The sequence below is a fragment of the Dermacentor andersoni genome, chromosome 11 (genome assembly GCF_023375885.2).
Source record: "Dermacentor andersoni chromosome 11, qqDerAnde1_hic_scaffold, whole genome shotgun sequence".
Taxonomy (NCBI): domain Eukaryota; kingdom Metazoa; phylum Arthropoda; class Arachnida; order Ixodida; family Ixodidae; genus Dermacentor; species Dermacentor andersoni.
The window spans coordinates 107379060-107397075 of NC_092824.1; the positions used below are offsets into that span (position 1 = coordinate 107379060).

Genomic DNA, 18016 nt, shown 5'->3' on the forward strand with positions numbered 1-18016 from the left:
ATTTTTTACTGCTTCCCCAGTGTTTCTCACGTTATAATTTCAACAATTATTTATGATCTCCTTGTTGATGAGTTCTGACAGCTCTGTGAATTCTATCTGACCTCTTCAGTTGCATACTTTCATTGTTTGTCGTTTCTTTATTAGGTCCTTTTTTACTTGGGAGAGATCACCTACTGTTTGCCTTGGTGCGTTACCACCCACTTCAACCGCTGCTTCTGAGGGCAGCCTAGTTAGGGTTTAAATTAATACCCTCTATGTCATCTTCAGCTTTCTGTTGTAAAGTTGCATATTTGTTTGCAAGTACCAGCCCACATTGGTTTGCTTTTACCCTTACCGCGTCTCGGCTCTCCTGTTTCTTCTTGACCTAATTTACTCTTTCTTCAAATTGAAGTGAATCCTAGACCTCGCTAACCTACGATCACTGCACTTTACCCTAACACTTCTACAACCTGCACTACGCCGAGATTGGCAGAAATTAGGAAATCTATTTCATTTCTTGTATCGCCATTGCAGCACCATTAGGGCTTTTGCAGGTCCATTTTCTGTTGCTACGCTTCATGAAGAATGTGTTCATTATCCGCAGCTTATTCCTTTACGTGAATGCTACCAGCATCTCTACTCTAGCGTTTCTAGAATGGACGCCGTAGTCGGCAGCTGCTTGTTCACTAGACTGCCCTTTTCCCCACTTTTGCATTGAAGTCCCCATGACTACAGTATACTGAGTTTGCACTTTTGTCATGGCTAATTCAACATCGCCATAAAACTGATGTATCTGCCGAATAAAAACCAAATCGAATGCATCGGGCGAAACACAAATGTGCCATAATCAGGATTACCAAAACGGTCCACATAAGAAGACGCTAAAGAAAACACTAGTGTTTACGACGCTGGCACTTTCTTCGTTATGGATAAATGTTCGGCCCTGTGCCTGAAGAGCAACATGGAAAGTACACATTTTATAAGTAACATTGGGAAATTGTCTCGGATTGCGAGGCAATATAAAACTGAGGGTATTATTAAAAAATATAACCTCTGGTTATCTCAGCTCTTTTTTAAGGTCTGAAATTAACGAGCTGTAGTTATCCCAATGTGAAGCAGAGTTGATAACTTTAGCAGAACAAATAATTCATTTACGCTTGATCGTTGATTGCCACCGATCTTGATGCTTGGTAGTTGATTTTTATTTTGCCAAGCACGTGCTTATTAGACGTTACCAGTCTTATAGCAGTGAGCACTTCTTAGGGACGCAGCTATTGAAATAGTTTCCAGTTGGCGTTCACATACCGCTTTGAGAAACCCTGCCAGATTTCATCGATTAGAACACATAACTTATGATTAACATCATCAAATTCAGCAGCTCCACAATTTGTTACATGCTTAGTGTGAATGCACTGATGCTTGATCGACGGTAAATTTAACATGAAGTGAAAAATACAGTGGTCCTCACTCCAGGAAGATTATAGATGAAACTACAAAGAGCTGCTGCCGCAGTAAGCAGATATAGCACGCAGTAAATGATGCAGTTCGTGTTGATGCACAGTATAAACAATTTGTTCATAGTGCAAATCATAACAGAGGCTCCGTACACTTAGTACAAAACAAACCCAATTGAGTGACAGCAGTATGCCAAACAATATTCCTGTAGTTAAAATCACCTGGAAGTAATACAGGAACAGTAAGGGACAAGGACTGTGCCCGTCCTTGTCCCTTGCTGTCTTTGTGGTTCGTTTCTTCGCGCAGTTAAACAATGTTCTCTAATATCTACCAACTCGCGCAACAAGTTCTTCTATAATACAGGAACGTTTGGCTAACATATTGGAATGGTATAAATGGTGTCGCGAGGGTCATTAGCCAAACTACTACTGGTGCACGAATAAAGATAACAAATACTTAATATCAGTTTTGTGAGCCTGTACGAGTTCCCAGTTGCTAACGGTACAAACACACAACAAAAGAGTGCAGAATTGTGTGACCTTGCAGAATTGCAACCCAATTTCCAGCGAAGCTGTTTCTTTTCAGCAGCTGCAATAAACATTTCAGTGGCCTATAAATAAATTCCACACTTTAAGACGTTGCCCCTATCTCACTGGTCTGTTTGAAACCTTCCAGCATATATGCTTTGCGGGACTTCATGAAGAAATTACCCATAATATTCCCCCCCCCCTTCCGTTTCATTATGTCTGATCTTTTTGATGTTTACAGTTCTAGGGTAGCATGTTAAATTCGGCGCTGTTTCTAAAACACAGTAATAACGCTTCCGATACCCTACATATGTAATTACTGTCAAAAGGGCGGTTTAACTGAGCTAGTAGGTTCATTCTTCGAGGATTGTAACAGCAGAAATTGTAGAACAGAGACACAGAAACGAACGAACAAACGTCGACGTAGCTTCACTGTCAAGTGATTTCTTTATTGAAATTCCCGCGCTTTTTATTTCGCCGCGAAATCTTGTCCCTTTAACCACAAGCAGATAAAAGGGGCCAGATTTTGCGACTAAATAAAAAACACGGGAATTTCAATCAAGAAATCAGTTGACAGTGCGGCTACTTTCACGTCTGTTCTTTCGTTTCTTTGTCTGCGTACTACAATTTCTGCTGCTACAATCCTTGAAGAACGTAACTACTGCTAAGGCGTGCAAAAATTTTACACACTTTGAACTGTTAGCCATAGCCTACATCTGATTTTAAATATATATAAACAATGTGCCTTACGTATTTCATCGATGTAGTTCGCCCCTTGTTTAAGTGTGGGGACAACAATAGCTTCTTTTCAAGCAGATGGAATGTTTCGGGCTCCCAACATTGCATTAAAAAATATAGAAGCGTTCTTAAAATTTCTGAATGTATGTGTTTGGTCACTTCATAAATGATGCGATCACTACCTGGCGCCGAGTCTTTGCAACAATTTAGAGATGTCTGAAGCTAAGCTAAGCTGAACGGCGATTGTAAACTTTATTGCTTCCACATTTGCATTCAAGGTGCTGTCACTCAGAGTGCTCACTTATAAAATCTGCCTCGTTTTACAGGCATTCGGTTTTTATTTTCTACAACCTCTTCAGCTCCTCTTCAAAGGTGGAAAGAAGGTAATGATAGAAGTAAAGTTACTTTGAGTAGTAAGTACTAGATAGCACTTGAGGCATAAGACGTATTCCTAGTATGTTTGTGCTACCACTTGCGAAAAAAACATGAAATAATATTGGAATATCTTGTCAAGAGCGGCGATCCTAAAGTCTGAGGGTTTTATTTAATGTTTGTAAGGTTCAAACTGTCTAGCAAATAAAGCAGTGATGATGGAAAATGTAAGGACACGTATTGATCGCATTGTGCTCTTCACTAATCAAGCTGGATGTGGGAGAAGTAGGGCATAAAGAGCACTTATAATAACTTTCTGGTAATTTATCGTCAATGAAGCCCAGATGATTTTGAGATCAGTAGTAACAGAAATTATAGACAAACTCTACAGACTCTATAGGCTCTATAGGCTCACACCTTTGAACTGCACTTCACGTGGACTACTATTTTCATGTATTCTTTTTTCTCAGGCTATCAATGGATGGAAAAATTACGAACTGAAGCCTTTTTGGAAATGAAAAACCCTGAATTTGAAAATTATGTATCTTCTTTCTTTATGACCACAGGATTCAAATTACGATGGCTGTCAAATTAATGTCTGTGACTAGTGCTTTGCTGTGTTGCATGACTTTTGCCTGTATATAGTAATTACAGTGTGTATACCACTGAGCCACATTGTCACTACTTCTATTTTTGTGTATTGTTTGAATTTATTTGTCAGTTTTCATTGTATTATGCCACCCCTGCTTGGTCGTCGGACTGCAGTATGTCCTAAACAGAAAAAATTAAAAAATTCATGAAGACGGATTGTCCTTATAAATGTCGAAAACGCTGCCTCCATGACGGACAGCCCAGTCCTGCCGGTCAATTTCAAAGCGATAGGCATCTTCAAAGATTTGGGAAGCCTTAGAATTAGTTGAAAGTCATGCTTTCGTCAAGGTGACAATGTGTGGAAAGCAAGGGCCAATCGTTGTGAAGACAAGGAAGAATTATTCAGCACTCCTCTAATGATAGTAAACAGGATATATAGATGACGTGGCAAAGACTGTCCACTTCGCCTCTCGCTTTGCTAAGCCGAATTACCGGCAAGTACTTCGATAAGGGAAATTCAGAACTTCTTGCACGTTGTCCTTGATGTTTTTTTTTCGCGCACTAGATTTAGTACCAAGAACATAGCACTCATAGTTCAGAAGCAGTTTGTCGTATTTACGTTTAATTGCAGGATATCCAAGCTGGCTTTTTCCAGCGAGTGATACGCGTTGTGAAAAAATATTCACCATGAGTAATATTGCATGACTTGAGCTGACTACTAAGTGAAATAAGTTGTATTTCACTTTAAAGTTTGAAAACTTCACACTTATGTATTAGAATATTGCTGATGAAAAAAAGGTAAAAGCAGGAAGCACGTTTAATCGATTCAGCTGAAAAATATGGAACTGTGGTATTCAGGGCAGGCATAAGCTTGATCTCAATTTTCTCCTGTGCTTATTTAGCATCCGAAATGTTGCGAATGAACAGGTTGTTACGTCAACATCTGCTCTTCGCGTTCGCTGACGCAAGACAGGAAAAAAAAAAGCACTTTTGTCCATTATTGCCAGGATAGTGCTATACAGGGCGTTTCAGCAAACACTTTTAAATTATTTTATAGGGTGCCTGTGGCAGATAACACAGTTATATTTCATGAGCTGGTCTCCTCGAAGAGGCAGACTTGCACAAAAGGTTGAAATGCATAACGAATAATTACCAGAAATTATCTAATTAAGTTTTTGACTAATTACCTAATTGTCCATATTGCAGTTTACAAATTCTAGCTGTTTAGTTCGCAGGACAGATCCATTCGGAACGAATTCTCAGTATGACACCAATTTCAACATATTAATCCCCAAACTTTGCGAAGAAATGCATTGGCGTTCCAGCTACTTTTGTGCTTCAATGCATAAAATGACGCTTTCTTAAAAAGGTAACTGGAACATCAATGCATTTTTGCGATAAGTTCGGGAATTAATATCTTGAAACTGGTGTCCTCTTGAGTGATTCTCTTAAAGTGGATTCATCTTGCGAGCAGCCAGAATATGTAAATTGACATATGGGTAATTCGTTAAAACTTAAGAAGGTAATTTCTGTTAATTAGTCGATTGCACGTTTCATTTTTTTGCAAGTAATGTCCACCTCTTCAAGTTGACCAGGTTATGAACTAGAATTGTGTTATCTGTCACAGATCCCCTTTAAAAATTTCTGAAAAGGCATGCTGGAACATCCAGTATTTATATTTACCAGATCTTTGCCCCTTGTTTCACAAGGTTTACGCCCGAAAAATAAGGCTAGTGAAGAAGTTAATTATTCATACTAGTCAAATATTCTTGCAAAAGACCTGCAGGCGTGGGAACCGAAATAGCAACTGATCATCACTGTTTTCTAGCGAGGAACGAAATTTTAGTACACACCTGCATGGCACAGATGGCAGTAGAGTGGGCCACGTCAATTCTATTGGAGACTTTAATTTTCCTAATATCAATTGGTCAAGCCGGCTTGCAGCAACGGCTACATCAAAGGAATGCAACAACTTCCTTGAGGTCTGCCTCAACATTAATTTATCTCAAGTGCTCACAGAACCAACCCGTGTCACCGATAACTGCCAAAATATTCTAGACCTTCTTTTAACAAGTAATCCCGAGGGCATGTGATCCATTGCGTATCTTCCTGAAATCAGCGACCATAAAGTCATTCATGTCGACTTAGTAATTAAACCCGTTTTGACCCCGACTGTTAAATAGAATATTCGTTTGTATGAAAACGGCAATTATGAAGCAAATAATTATGAACTAACGCAATTTTACCCTAGTCTTGCAAGTTCTTTTACTTGTCATACCATGGGTGAAAGTTGGCTCATTTTCAAAGAGGAACTAAACAATCTAGTTTGCAAATACATTCCCCAAAGTAACATTTATTCCAATTCAGCACAGCCCTGGTTCAGTAAAGCATTGAAGCGATTAGCAAACAAGAAAGAACTTCTCTTCCGCGCAGCTAAGTCCCGTAACACCCTTGACGCATGGAATAAATACAAAGACGCTGAAACTGCCTATCTGGAAGCCATACATCATGCCAAACGCTCATTATTTTATTTTGATGTGCCGAACATGCTTAGGAACCACCCAAAAAACTTTGGCAAGTCTTAAGCCCACAGGACACGCAAACTATTACCCTATCAAATGAATCAGGTGATGCCCTAACCGACGCTTAATGTGCTCACTTCTTCAACACAGCCCTTGCAACAGTTTTTACTCAAGAAACTGAACTGTCATTTTATATTCCCCATGCGAACTTTCAACGTACCATGCCAACAATTACATTTTTTCCATCCGGCATTTCATCCCTCATAGACAATATCGAACTTTCATCGGCAGCTGTTGTGGACGACATTAGGTCTAAACTTATTAAAAACGCTAAACATATTTGTACAGTATATTTCTGTCTTCTATTTTTACTGTCAGTTTTAACGGGAGTGCTGCCTCCAGATTGGAAACACGGAAAGGTCGTTCCAGTTCATAAATGGTGCAACAAACAAAATTAAATTATCGCCCCATCCCATTGACCAGTGTACCCTGTAAAATCCTTGAACATATCATCTACAGACATATCATGGACTTTCTTGATACCAACCATATTTTTTCATCCTGCGCAGCATGGCTTCAGTAAAGGTTTTTCCTGCGAAACGCAGCTAGCTATGTTCGTTCACGACCTGCATGTAAACCTTGACTCTAACTTCCAGACTGACGCCATCTTCCTAGATTTCGCCAAAGCTTTTGACGAAGTTGCTTATGAGCGTCTACTACTAAAACTTGCCGCATTATATCTTAATACCGATATCTTATCATGGATTAAAGAATTCTTAAGTAACCGTTCACAATCAGTCTTTGTCAACATTCAAGCATCTAACTTTCCCCCTGTAATCTCAGGCGTACCCCAAGGGTCCGTCCTTGGTCCACTACTATTTCTAATTTACATTAATGACCTACCAATGCATGTATCTTCTAACATCCGCATGTCTGCAGACGATTGTGTAATTTATCGTAAAATTAACAGTGTTTCAGATAACACGTCCGTTCAAAACGACCTACGAAGTGTAAGGAACGGTGGAACTTTTGGCTAATGGAACTAAACCCTAACAAATGTAAGACTGTCTCCTTCCACCGCCGCAGAAATCCATTTGTTTCCTCGTACCAAATTGCTGACGTCAACCTTGAATTAGTTCCTACAAATATCTCGGAATAACCATTTTTAGTGAATTAACCTTTATGAACATCATCATCCTTTATGAATTATGAACATCATTTCTATCCGCTAACAAAACACTCGGGTTTTTAGAACGCGATTTGCGCCACGCCTAAAAAAATGTAACATTACTAGCGTATCAGTCTGTCGTTAGGGCGAAATTAGAATATGCATCCCCCATTTCGAACCCTCATCAAGTATATCACATCAATCAACTGGAATCGCTTCAAAATCGAGCTGCAAGATTTATTCATTCTAAGTACTCCTACGACATCAGTATATCAGCCTTAAAAACAGAATCCGGCTTATCACTGCTTACATCTAGCCGCCACATTGCTTGTCTTTGTCTTTTTCACAAGTTCCTTTACAGCTCACTTGGCAAGACACCATACATTCTCCCCCTGGCACGCATATCCAGCCGCACCGGTCACCCGCAACAAGTCGCGCGTCCGTGTACACGCACTGTCACTTTTTCGTCTTCATTCTTTTTTCGTGCAGCAACAGACTGGAACAGCCTTGCAAATGAAATCACAGTCATAATCTGTCCTAGCACATTTGGAAACACCGTAACAAATTACCTCACCCTGTAATAGAAATATGTCCTTCAATTTTTCATGTATGTATATACCCACGCCTTGTTTAATGCCCCTTCAATGGGGCCTTTAAGGAAATAAAATGAAATGAATGAAATGAATGAAATGAAGTGCATGCTTCGAACCTTGCTGTCGTTATTTATTAACCGTTAAGGTGTTAAATAGAGGGGACAGCTAATCATGCTAATAAATTCGAAAAATCGACAGCTGCTGAAGTATGTGGTCCCAGTCCGAGTCACACATACTTCCTTTTTGCAAGGAAAATCTTGATGTTTCACTGGAACCCACGCTATCGAAAGAGCGCACAGGCTTGCCCGCTTCTACAGCGGTAAAAATCGTTTTATAATTGTTAAGCTTGCAAGTTTTTAAAATAAATTGGAAAAAGTATTGTTGCAGGATCGAAACTTCAGGGTTTCTCCTTTTAAATACGGGAAGACTACTCCGGTCATGTGCGGCAGGCAAGAAGCAAACTTGTATGCTCAACAGAAAAAGGTTCCCTTCAAAATCCGTTTTGATAGGCTCCTCCTCGATAACGAGCAGTTTAACTAGAATTCCAACACTGACTTAGTCACTGAATTGAAGGCGTAGCTATTACGACATGTTCTTGCACCAGCACGCTCTCTGCCTTCCTTGTCAATGCCCATCCAGGTCATTTCACTGCGTTATCACGGCATGTCTTGCATGCTAACAAATACCCAGAGCTATCTGCCAAAAAAAGACATTGTTGAAGGCTTCCTCAATGACAGAAGCACTGACATAGCCGTGATAACTGAATCACGGCTTACTCTGCAAATAGCTGACAAAATTCTGCATGTTAAATCTCTTTTTACACCCTACAAACTTTACAGGAGGGGGCACAGAGGTATTGGTGTGTTGCTATTCATAAAATCTAACTTGCCTTCTTATATACTCACGTTTAATTGTAATAACGAAATTATTTGCGCTTAACTGTCCATTGCCTCTAGCAGACATATAAAATCTAACTTGCCTTCTTATATATTATATAGGGAAGATAAGATGACGCGAGAAACTCGTTTGTGCCTTTGCACCACGTCGAATGTGCACAATGCCCTCTGGAGCTCCCTGCATGTCGCTGTATGAGCCTCTTGACAGCTGTAATTATCCCTGATCGCCCACAAAAGCATTGTAGAAATTGCAGCGCTTACTTTTCTGTTACCGTGCACGTGCAGAGCGAAGCTAGATAGAAAGGTAGAGAGAATGGCTAGAACCGAAGTCGCGAAGAAAATTAACAGCAGCCTTGCCAATTTTCGCTCGCAGTTGCCGCACTATAAACACAAATTAGCCCATATAGGCGTTTTAACACCTGACATGCCATGCTCCCCCCAGCTTAACATGAGTACTCCCACGAGAAGAAGTAAAATAAGCTAGAACCATTATTTTACCCCGACCTCATTTTAAGGTGCATTGCGGTTGTAAAATGGGGGTGCTAAAAAAAAAAAAAAAACGGTGGCGTACGGTAAATTGGAAGTGTTGAAATACGCCCATACGTGACACGAGTCAAATAGAGAAAGGAATAACTCGGCCATGACCAACAAGGCTGTCTGCCCCAGCGACAATTTAAGTAGAATTATTTCTGCTGTCAGATTCGAAATATCGCGCGCAATGCGTTTCCGCGCTGTTTTTCTGTTCGGAGTAGCCGCGCCTTGGCGCTGCAGAGGACGCCGTAAGTCGAAAGTGCGCGCGGAGGAGCACAGGTCTTCGGAGCGCGCACACGCGCGTGAAAAGCGACGAAGGAGCAGCCATTACTAGCGACGGTGCATTCTTCTACTGTTGTTGATGTCTCACAGTTTTGAAACCTCAAGACTCCACGGTAAGTGACTTTGAACGCCCATTGCACGTTCTATGAGTGTGTATGTGTTCTAAGTGAGGATACGCGCTGATATGACTTATTGGAGGCCTCAATGCAACATGGCGCAACAGTTGGCCGTCCAGAACCATTTTGCACGAACACTGTGTTTGGTCGAGCTCTTTCGTATTCGAGGCGACTTGAGTGCTTAGAGTGAAGCGAGAGCACTTATTCATGATATTAGATGATGAGGGACATTGCCGCATCTTGGAAGGCTGCGAGCGTTCGACATATGTTCCCCGAAGCGAAAGATACCACCAGAATAGTTACGTGCAGTGTGAAGTGAGCTAATTGTTTCGCTGCCTAAGCGCGGCCTGAAAATGAGTCGACTCGTTAAGGTTTACTGTGGTGCGCATATGTGCGTGTTTGTACAGCGATCACTTGAGCGAGAACCGGCGGAGCTTCTTTGTGTGCGGTATCTACTAGCTGCCGCGTACGTGGCGCTAATCCCCTGGCTCGTGCGATTGTGTGCAGTAGGTCGCTAATTACTAAGCGCGCACTCTGCGGATTTGCCGGTATGCTCCGTGCTATCGTCTGTCTCTCTTCGTGCCCACGCTGCTGATTGTGCAGGCAGTGCGCGATTGCCGCGCATAGCTTGGAGAGTCTGCGCCCATCGACTTTAGTCTGCGGGCGAGAAATGTCGGCGGCGCGTTTGTGTTATTAAAAGCATGTGGTGAGCTTCCAACGGCACTACGGGTCAACGCCGCAAGAGCTGCCGATCAGAGTAATCAGTGTTACGGCTTGAAGAAACTCTTTATAGTTAGCGTATTGCTTGGCGGCAACAGGTCTTCTGCTTGGGTTCAGATTACTGGATACGCCGTCCCTTGATTATCGGCGGCCTGAGCAAGCGAGTGCCAGTGATGCCTCGACTTGTTTATTGCTTATTACTTGGCTGATATGCCATTGAGTACAAATATTCAGTTTTGATTTCTAGATGCCATATTCCCATTAAAAAGGTGCACTTTACAGAAAAATTCAAGATCATATCACACTTCACAGCTTTCTCTCTCTATCTCACACTCACTCACACACGCACGCACACACACACACACACACACACACATTGCACGAGTATTAATAACAAAATTTCTGCTGCTGGTCACAAAAAAAAGAAAAGGAAAAGGCTGCCCGATCAACCCATATCTGCAAAAAATAGTAGTGCTTTCGGTCCTGCATTGTCTGTTGTAAACAGAGATGTACTAACTTGGTTTTCAATGTCAGTAACACTCATTAATTCTGCATCCTTTTGTCTCCAGTAATTTGTCTTAGATGATGATGATGATGTGTGGTGTTTTGTGACGCAAGGGCCAGGTTTGGCCAAAGAGCGCCATGACATGTGGTAATGTTAATGATGAATTATGGAAGATGTGACTTGGCTGTAAAGTGGCCTAAAAATATTCGCTGTAAAGTGCGTAAAATCTACGTGCTATAAAATTATGGCGATGACTAATGACGAATACTATGAACATTAAAATCCATCGTAGAAGAATGATGCAAGATATAAAATATATAAGATGGTAAAATTACTTGGAGCACTGCTGCCTCGCCAGAGCCCTTGAAACACAAGGGCCTAGAGGCATGTGCTATACCAAAGAGCTATCACAGCGGCATCCTCTGAAGAGAGGACCCGCTATGAACATGTGGGGCTAACAACATGCATAATTTGTCTTAGAAGCCATTCATTGTAGGGGATCAGTAAACATTTCATAGCTTAAGTGCACGAGTTGGGCAAAGGTTTTAGTTTGTAAAAAAGCAATGCCATTAAGATATAAAATTTTCGCAAGCTTAGTTTAAGAATAATCGAAGCTCAACAACATACAAAACTCAATGTAGCAGCAGAAGTAATCAAAGATAAACTTGCGACCACCTTTTGCGTGTTCTGTGTAATCATTGTAATGTCTAATTTTCCCCCTTTCTTTCAGGACTGCGGCCTTTTCATTGCCGGCTGTGAGGAAGAAGCGGCTTCACAGCCGGACATCAGGCACATTACAGCAGTTTCCCTTCTCGGCAACAGAGGCCTTGGCATGCTCTTACCTAGTGTTAACTTTTTTCCCTGTATGTTTTACGTGCTATGGCTAGTTCAGTGGCTTCACTTAAAGTGATTGATGTTACACCTGTTCCATGGGACAACGTATACAGGTTGTCCCACGCAACGTTAGCAAACTTTAAAAATATGCAAATGCCACCTAGCTGCACAGAACCTAGGTAATGTTCTTTGGTGTCGATTGGAGAAACTTGGATTTTTTTTGCATTTTGTGTAATTACACAATTAGGCTTATAGTAGTTCATCAACTTCTTAAATATTGTAATTAGATGAAAACTGTCAATTAGAAAATTGTAGGGCAACATGAAAAATTCCCGGTACAGCTTTCTGTGGCTCAATATGTGCTACATAATGTGTTTTTTCGAGCATGAAAAAAGCCCGAGAACACCCGCGAAGTGGCTCGAGCCGCCGGTCTCGCGACAATTTTCCGTGTATTTGAGGGCTTGCCTTGTATACACATGCCCTGTATAGGCATGTGTGTACCAGTAAGAAAATAAAAATACTGAAGGAGCCCAACATGATGTATTTCAGAACTAGTATATCATGTAAATTACTATGTGGTAAAAGAATAAAAAATCCGAAACAACAATACTGTGCACAGTAGAGGTATGCAGGTGTGTGCATAAGCATAATGACGAAAACCTCATGCAAGTTATAAAAATATTCATTAGGTTGGTTTCTGTAACATTATTGTCATCGTTCTTCATCGCATTATTATTGCAAAAATGTCATCTCTAGTATTGCACGATTAAAAACACAGTTCAAATACAGCATTTGCTTGCACCTTCCCATGCAGAGGAACAGAGAGGAATGTTAAAAATTTTTTTTTGCTTCTCCGAGCTTCACTTTAGGTCCTTCTCACGTTTGCTGAGCTGTTTAAAAAGGTATCATAGACACCTTCTAGGGTGTACAGGCAGCTTGAGTACATCGTGCCAGATTGTGGAGGAGCTGACGAGGTCGTAGTGTCTATAGTGGTGTCCGGTAAATGCAAGTTTATTGCATGATGCATTATGCTTAGTACCAGTTAGATTAAGTTATGATTTGAGCAACATCATTGTTTTCCAGATATATGTCATTCAATGTGTGTTCAAAGGACTGCACGTTTTCAAAGAGTTGCTCATTCTCTAAGTCCACTGTTCGGTGTTGTGAAATGCATGTACGTTGGACAGCATAGTGTTTGGCCTATGCTGTGTTTGGCTGAAGGTAGTATTGGCACATTTGCATGCACATAAAGTAGCATTAAGACAAATGGGAAAAGACAAGGGAAATGCGATACAGCCATGTAGTGAAATTTACACATAAGCAAATTGTTTGATGCCATCTCTAGGCAAGTAAGCAAAAATACAAGAATGTGGCATTGGCAATGTGGCAATACAGGGGCAGTGGTCATTCATCACTATCTGATGTTAAGATTCTGCATACTAACATCAGAAGTATCTTGAATAAGAAAACTTCTCTTTCTCTTTCATCGGCAATCGACACCTGTTCTGCGCATATCATCGCACTTACTGAAACTTGGCTATCATCTCAAATTCACGGTAACGAACTCTTTCACAACACACACCGCTTCGCAGTATATCGCAATGACCGAACTAATCAACGGGGAGGCGGCGTGCTCCTTGCTATTTCGAAAGACATACCGTCATCATGCATCTACACTAATAGCGTCTTGGAAACTGTCTGGGCATCAGTTACTCTTGACCATCAGAAAATAATATTCGGCGTATGCTATAGTCCTTCTTCTCTACGCTCGTTTATTAACGACCTTCATGACGAACCTAACATAATACACACCAGATTTCCATCGGCTTCCTTGTTTTTACTAGGTGATTTTAACTTTCCGAATATTTCTTGGGTTACCCAGCCTTCCACCCTATCTCCATTTTCATCCGATGCCAGCGATTTTCTTGATTTATGCTCTGTTTTTTCACTTACCCAATTAGTCACTAACGCTACCAGAATCTCTGTCAACGCAGCCAACACATTAGATTTGATCCTAACCAATCGAGCCGACTTTGCTTCAGCCATCACCTATTTACCTAAAATAAGTGATCACTCTTTGCTCATTTTCAACATTAACACTGCCTGTCCTAAACCTGCAAGGAAGAAAAAGACCATACTAGATTATATTAGAGCAGTCTTCGATGCCATTAACAATGAATTATCAGTTTTTACTCAAAACTTCTTCAGAAACTTTAATGAACGCTCTGTGTAAACTAACTGGGATATGTTCACGGCGAAAGTTCACAAACTAACTCAAAAATATGTTCCAAGACGCACCATCACTTCTAATCCTCAAGCCCCATGGTATACCGCCCATATAAGACGCCTATCTAACAGAAAAAAGCGCCGATATCGTACAGCCAGGCTATCACAATGTAACGCACACTGAGATGCATACAAGACTGCCGCTGATGCGTATATAACTGCGCTTAAGCAAGCAAAAGATAACTTCCTCTCTAACACTTTACCATCGATGCTATCTACCAACATTAAAAAATTTTGGCGCGTCATCAACCCGCATACCGAAGAATCTATTAACTTAACGGACGCGTCAGGTGACCCTATTCCGGCTCATTTATGCGCATCAGAACTTAATGAAACCTTTGTTCTAAACTTCTCGCGCACATCAAATACCAAACATCCCGTTCCACTCCGGTATAATTTCACAACTATGCCTCAAATTTTCATCGATTCATCTGGTGTTGCTAAACTTATTGATGCCCTAAAATCTCATTCATCGCCCAGTTTTGACTGCATTCATGCTAAACTATGAAAAAAAATACAATTGTCCACAGTTTCTTAATACTAACAAAGTTATTTCAGCAGACTCTTGATAGTTCCACTCTGCCAACACAATGGAAAGTCGGGAAGGTGGTTCCATTATTCAAGTCAGGAAATAGAACATCCCCTATAAATTATCGCCCCATCTCGCTCACTAGTACTTGTTGCAAACTATTAGAACATGTAGTCTTCACTAACCTTGTGAACTTTCTCGAGTCTAATTCATTTTTTACACCCGCACAGCATGGCTTTCGTAAGTCATTTTCTTGCGAAACGCAACTTGCCAGTTTCACTATCAAACTAGCGCATCAGAAGCTGACTGCATTTTCCTAGATTACTCGAAAGCATTCGACAAGGTATGTCACCGCTTATTATTTTTAAAGCTAACCCAACTGAATATCGACTACAATGTTCTGAAATGGATTGAATACTTTCTTCTTAACCGATTGCAGTTCGTTTACGCTAATAATTTTAACTTGCCTTTCAGCGAAGTTTACTCGGGCGTGCCACAAGGGTCAGTGCTTGGACCCCTTTTATTTCTCATTTACATCAATAATCTTCCTTCCATTGTATCATCTAACATTCTTTTGTTTGCTGATGACTGTGTTGTTTTCCGCGAAATAAAATCCCCCGACGATGCTAACAGACTTCAGCGTGACCTCTCTAACATTTCTCTTTGGAGTAATGAATGGCTTATGGAACTTAATACTAATAAGTGCAAAATTATGCAAATACCAAGAAGTGCGAACTCTCCGCCTGTATACTACCTAAATAACGTTGCGTTAGAAGCGGTTACTTCATATAAATACCTGGGTGTTCATATTTCCACTGACCTTAACTGGACGCGCTATATTGAACACATTACTAACAAAGCTAACCGCATGTTGGGCTACGTGCGCCGTAACTTTTCCAAAACTCCATCTTCTTTGAAATTACTGCTTTATAAAACACTAATACGTTCTAATTTGGAATATGCCGCCGTGATATGGGATCCGCATCATGAAAAACTGATAACTTTACTTGAGCTGGTTCAAAATAACGCTGCTCGTTTTATCCTGTCCAACTTTAACCGTGCCACAAGCGTAACAAGCATGAAAGCTAATCTTTCTTTACCTCTTCTAGCATCCTGCCGGCAAACAATTTGTTTAAGCCTTTTTCATAAACTATACCATCACCCCATGCTACGCGATTCCCTCATTTCGTCCCCCACATACGTGTCAAATTGCATTGACCATCGTCACAAAGTTGGCATTGAAACGTGTAACACTAAAACTGCATTTCAGTCTTTCTTGCCTCGCACATCACGCGAATGGAACCGCCTTCCCGCAGATATCGTCGACATAATTGATAACCAGCATTTTCGTTCTGCACTAGCTAACATTGTATAACAGGAAGATGATAATACTTGTTCTGTAATATGCATTGTATTTATTTATGTATTTCTGTTTTGTAACCACTCCCCTCTTTACTGCTCTTGGCCCTGAGGGTTCAATAAATGAAATAAATGAAATGAAATGTGCTTAGGTGATAAACAGTACCTATGTTTCAGGCATATGGCCTTTTACCGCCATTTACCTTAACAGTTCATTAAACTATTTGCCTTATTTATGTCCAACTACTCTGAATTCGAAAATTATCATTGACTGGAATATGATGGTTGTGGCAGTGTCTTCAGTCACTGCCGGAATTAAATTTATAGTTGTAGCCGTCGTATATGTGATAACAAAAAAGCATTTTGGAACCAGGTGACTGTTATGCAGTATGCTAAGTGTGCGTATTAAATCAGTCACTTATATTTTCATTGTAAACATGTATAGAGTGTGTACGTGCACATCTCGAAGCCATAGACCGTGCAGCCTTAATTGAAGGTGTTATTGTCTGGATATGGGTTTTTCTGTAAGCATTGTCTAGAATTAGCAGTACGTTAAGGTGTAGTGAAGCCGAGAGAAAAATATTGTTAAAACAAAACGGTTAAAGTACATCCTGCAGCGTCTTAAGCACATTTGGGTGACTTTACAGCATGTAGCAAAACAAGAATGGGAACTGAGGTGGTTCATTTTTGTTCGTTATTACCAGATGGCACCAACAAACAATGAAGACAAAAGAAAATAGGAAGGGAAGTGAACTGGACCAAAGGGCAACTCGCTGCTTATGGGAGCTGCATTCACATCGGCATGATGCATGCAATCTTCAAGTTATAGGAGCAGCTCTCCTCCTGTTCACTTTGTTGCACATTTGTATTGTGTGTGTACTAAGTCTGGCCCTGGAAGTATTAGGCAGTGCCACTTGTGGCCTTGGTGCTGGATGCAACACATCCTTCTAACCACAGGTGTCATGTATTATGTGAGCCTCAGTTCTTTTGAATTCATGTAACCAACAAAAGTTCCACTTGAAAGGATATGCCATATTTGCCGCCATTGCCATGTGTAGCACTGGCTGACAGTTACAGGGCGAGACATTGATTAACCTTGCTCAGCTATTATGCAAAACTATTTTACATACAAATGTGGTAATTAGTATTCATGCTAAAAGCCTCACAGAATAAAATTTTTGATCTGCATGTAACAATGATTGTTACTTTGGTTTAACTCAGGGTGCCTTTCTACCTGTTCTGCATTCTGTGGCTGACCACTCCAGCGATCCCAGCAGAATCGTTACACAGGTGTGTTCTTTTGTGATTCTGAGTACTGGTATTTTTGTAGCTTATGTTTGATGTAAGTGCACAAATCCAATGAAAAACAGGTTAGAAGATGAGCTGACAGGCATTGTCTCCAAACATTTGTAAGGAAAGAAAACCTTTGTTACAAGTTGTCATTATAGCAACAGAAGAGAGTGTGCGGTACAGCATTGTACCGTAGAAGAATCCGAGACATCATACAAAAACCTGTACTAAACTAGGGACTGTACTGAAATGTTATGAGAGAGACCATTTTTTAAGAGTGACAATTTGTCTTTTGGAGGATAAAACTATTCCTTGGGTTACTCAGCCCCATTGCTTGAACTCAACTGATGTGTCCTGCGAAACAGTTTGCATTCATATTTGATACAATCTGCAGCAAAATGTGAAGAAACGGCTGCAAATCTCTAAGGGCCTACTATTTAAGTAGCAACCAGTCTGCGCAGTGTATTGCAGCCATAGGAAAATGAAATGTGGTATACTGCACCACATGCACACAACTAACTTTTAATTCGTGGGCCTTTGTACACAGTGCTTGTGCAGGACTGGGCAACTGGCTGTTTTGTTCGTGACTGAAACAACTACATACATCAAGACTGTATTGGGAAGCCACTATGTTTTTCAGTCAGTGTAATAGTCCACAAATGTAGGGGATTTCCATGAACAACATTTTGTCTGCCACACTTTCGTTTTTCGTTTTTTGCACTC

The 18016-nt window shown here is 40.7% G+C and overlaps 2 protein-coding genes across 2 annotated transcripts in view; one reads left to right on the plus strand and one right to left on the minus strand.

Moving 5' to 3' along the window:
- Positions 1-18016, minus strand: part of LOC126539599 (uncharacterized) — a 195438-nt gene that overhangs the window by 36088 nt on the left and 141334 nt on the right. The window lies entirely within an intron of this gene.
- Positions 1-18016, plus strand: part of LOC129386922 (uncharacterized) — a 138893-nt gene that overhangs the window by 11048 nt on the left and 109829 nt on the right. The window contains exon 4 of the mRNA XM_072285335.1: positions 17225-17293. Within this exon, the coding sequence (XP_072141436.1) occupies positions 17225-17293 (69 nt within the window). The remainder of the gene's footprint in view (positions 1-17224; positions 17294-18016) is intronic.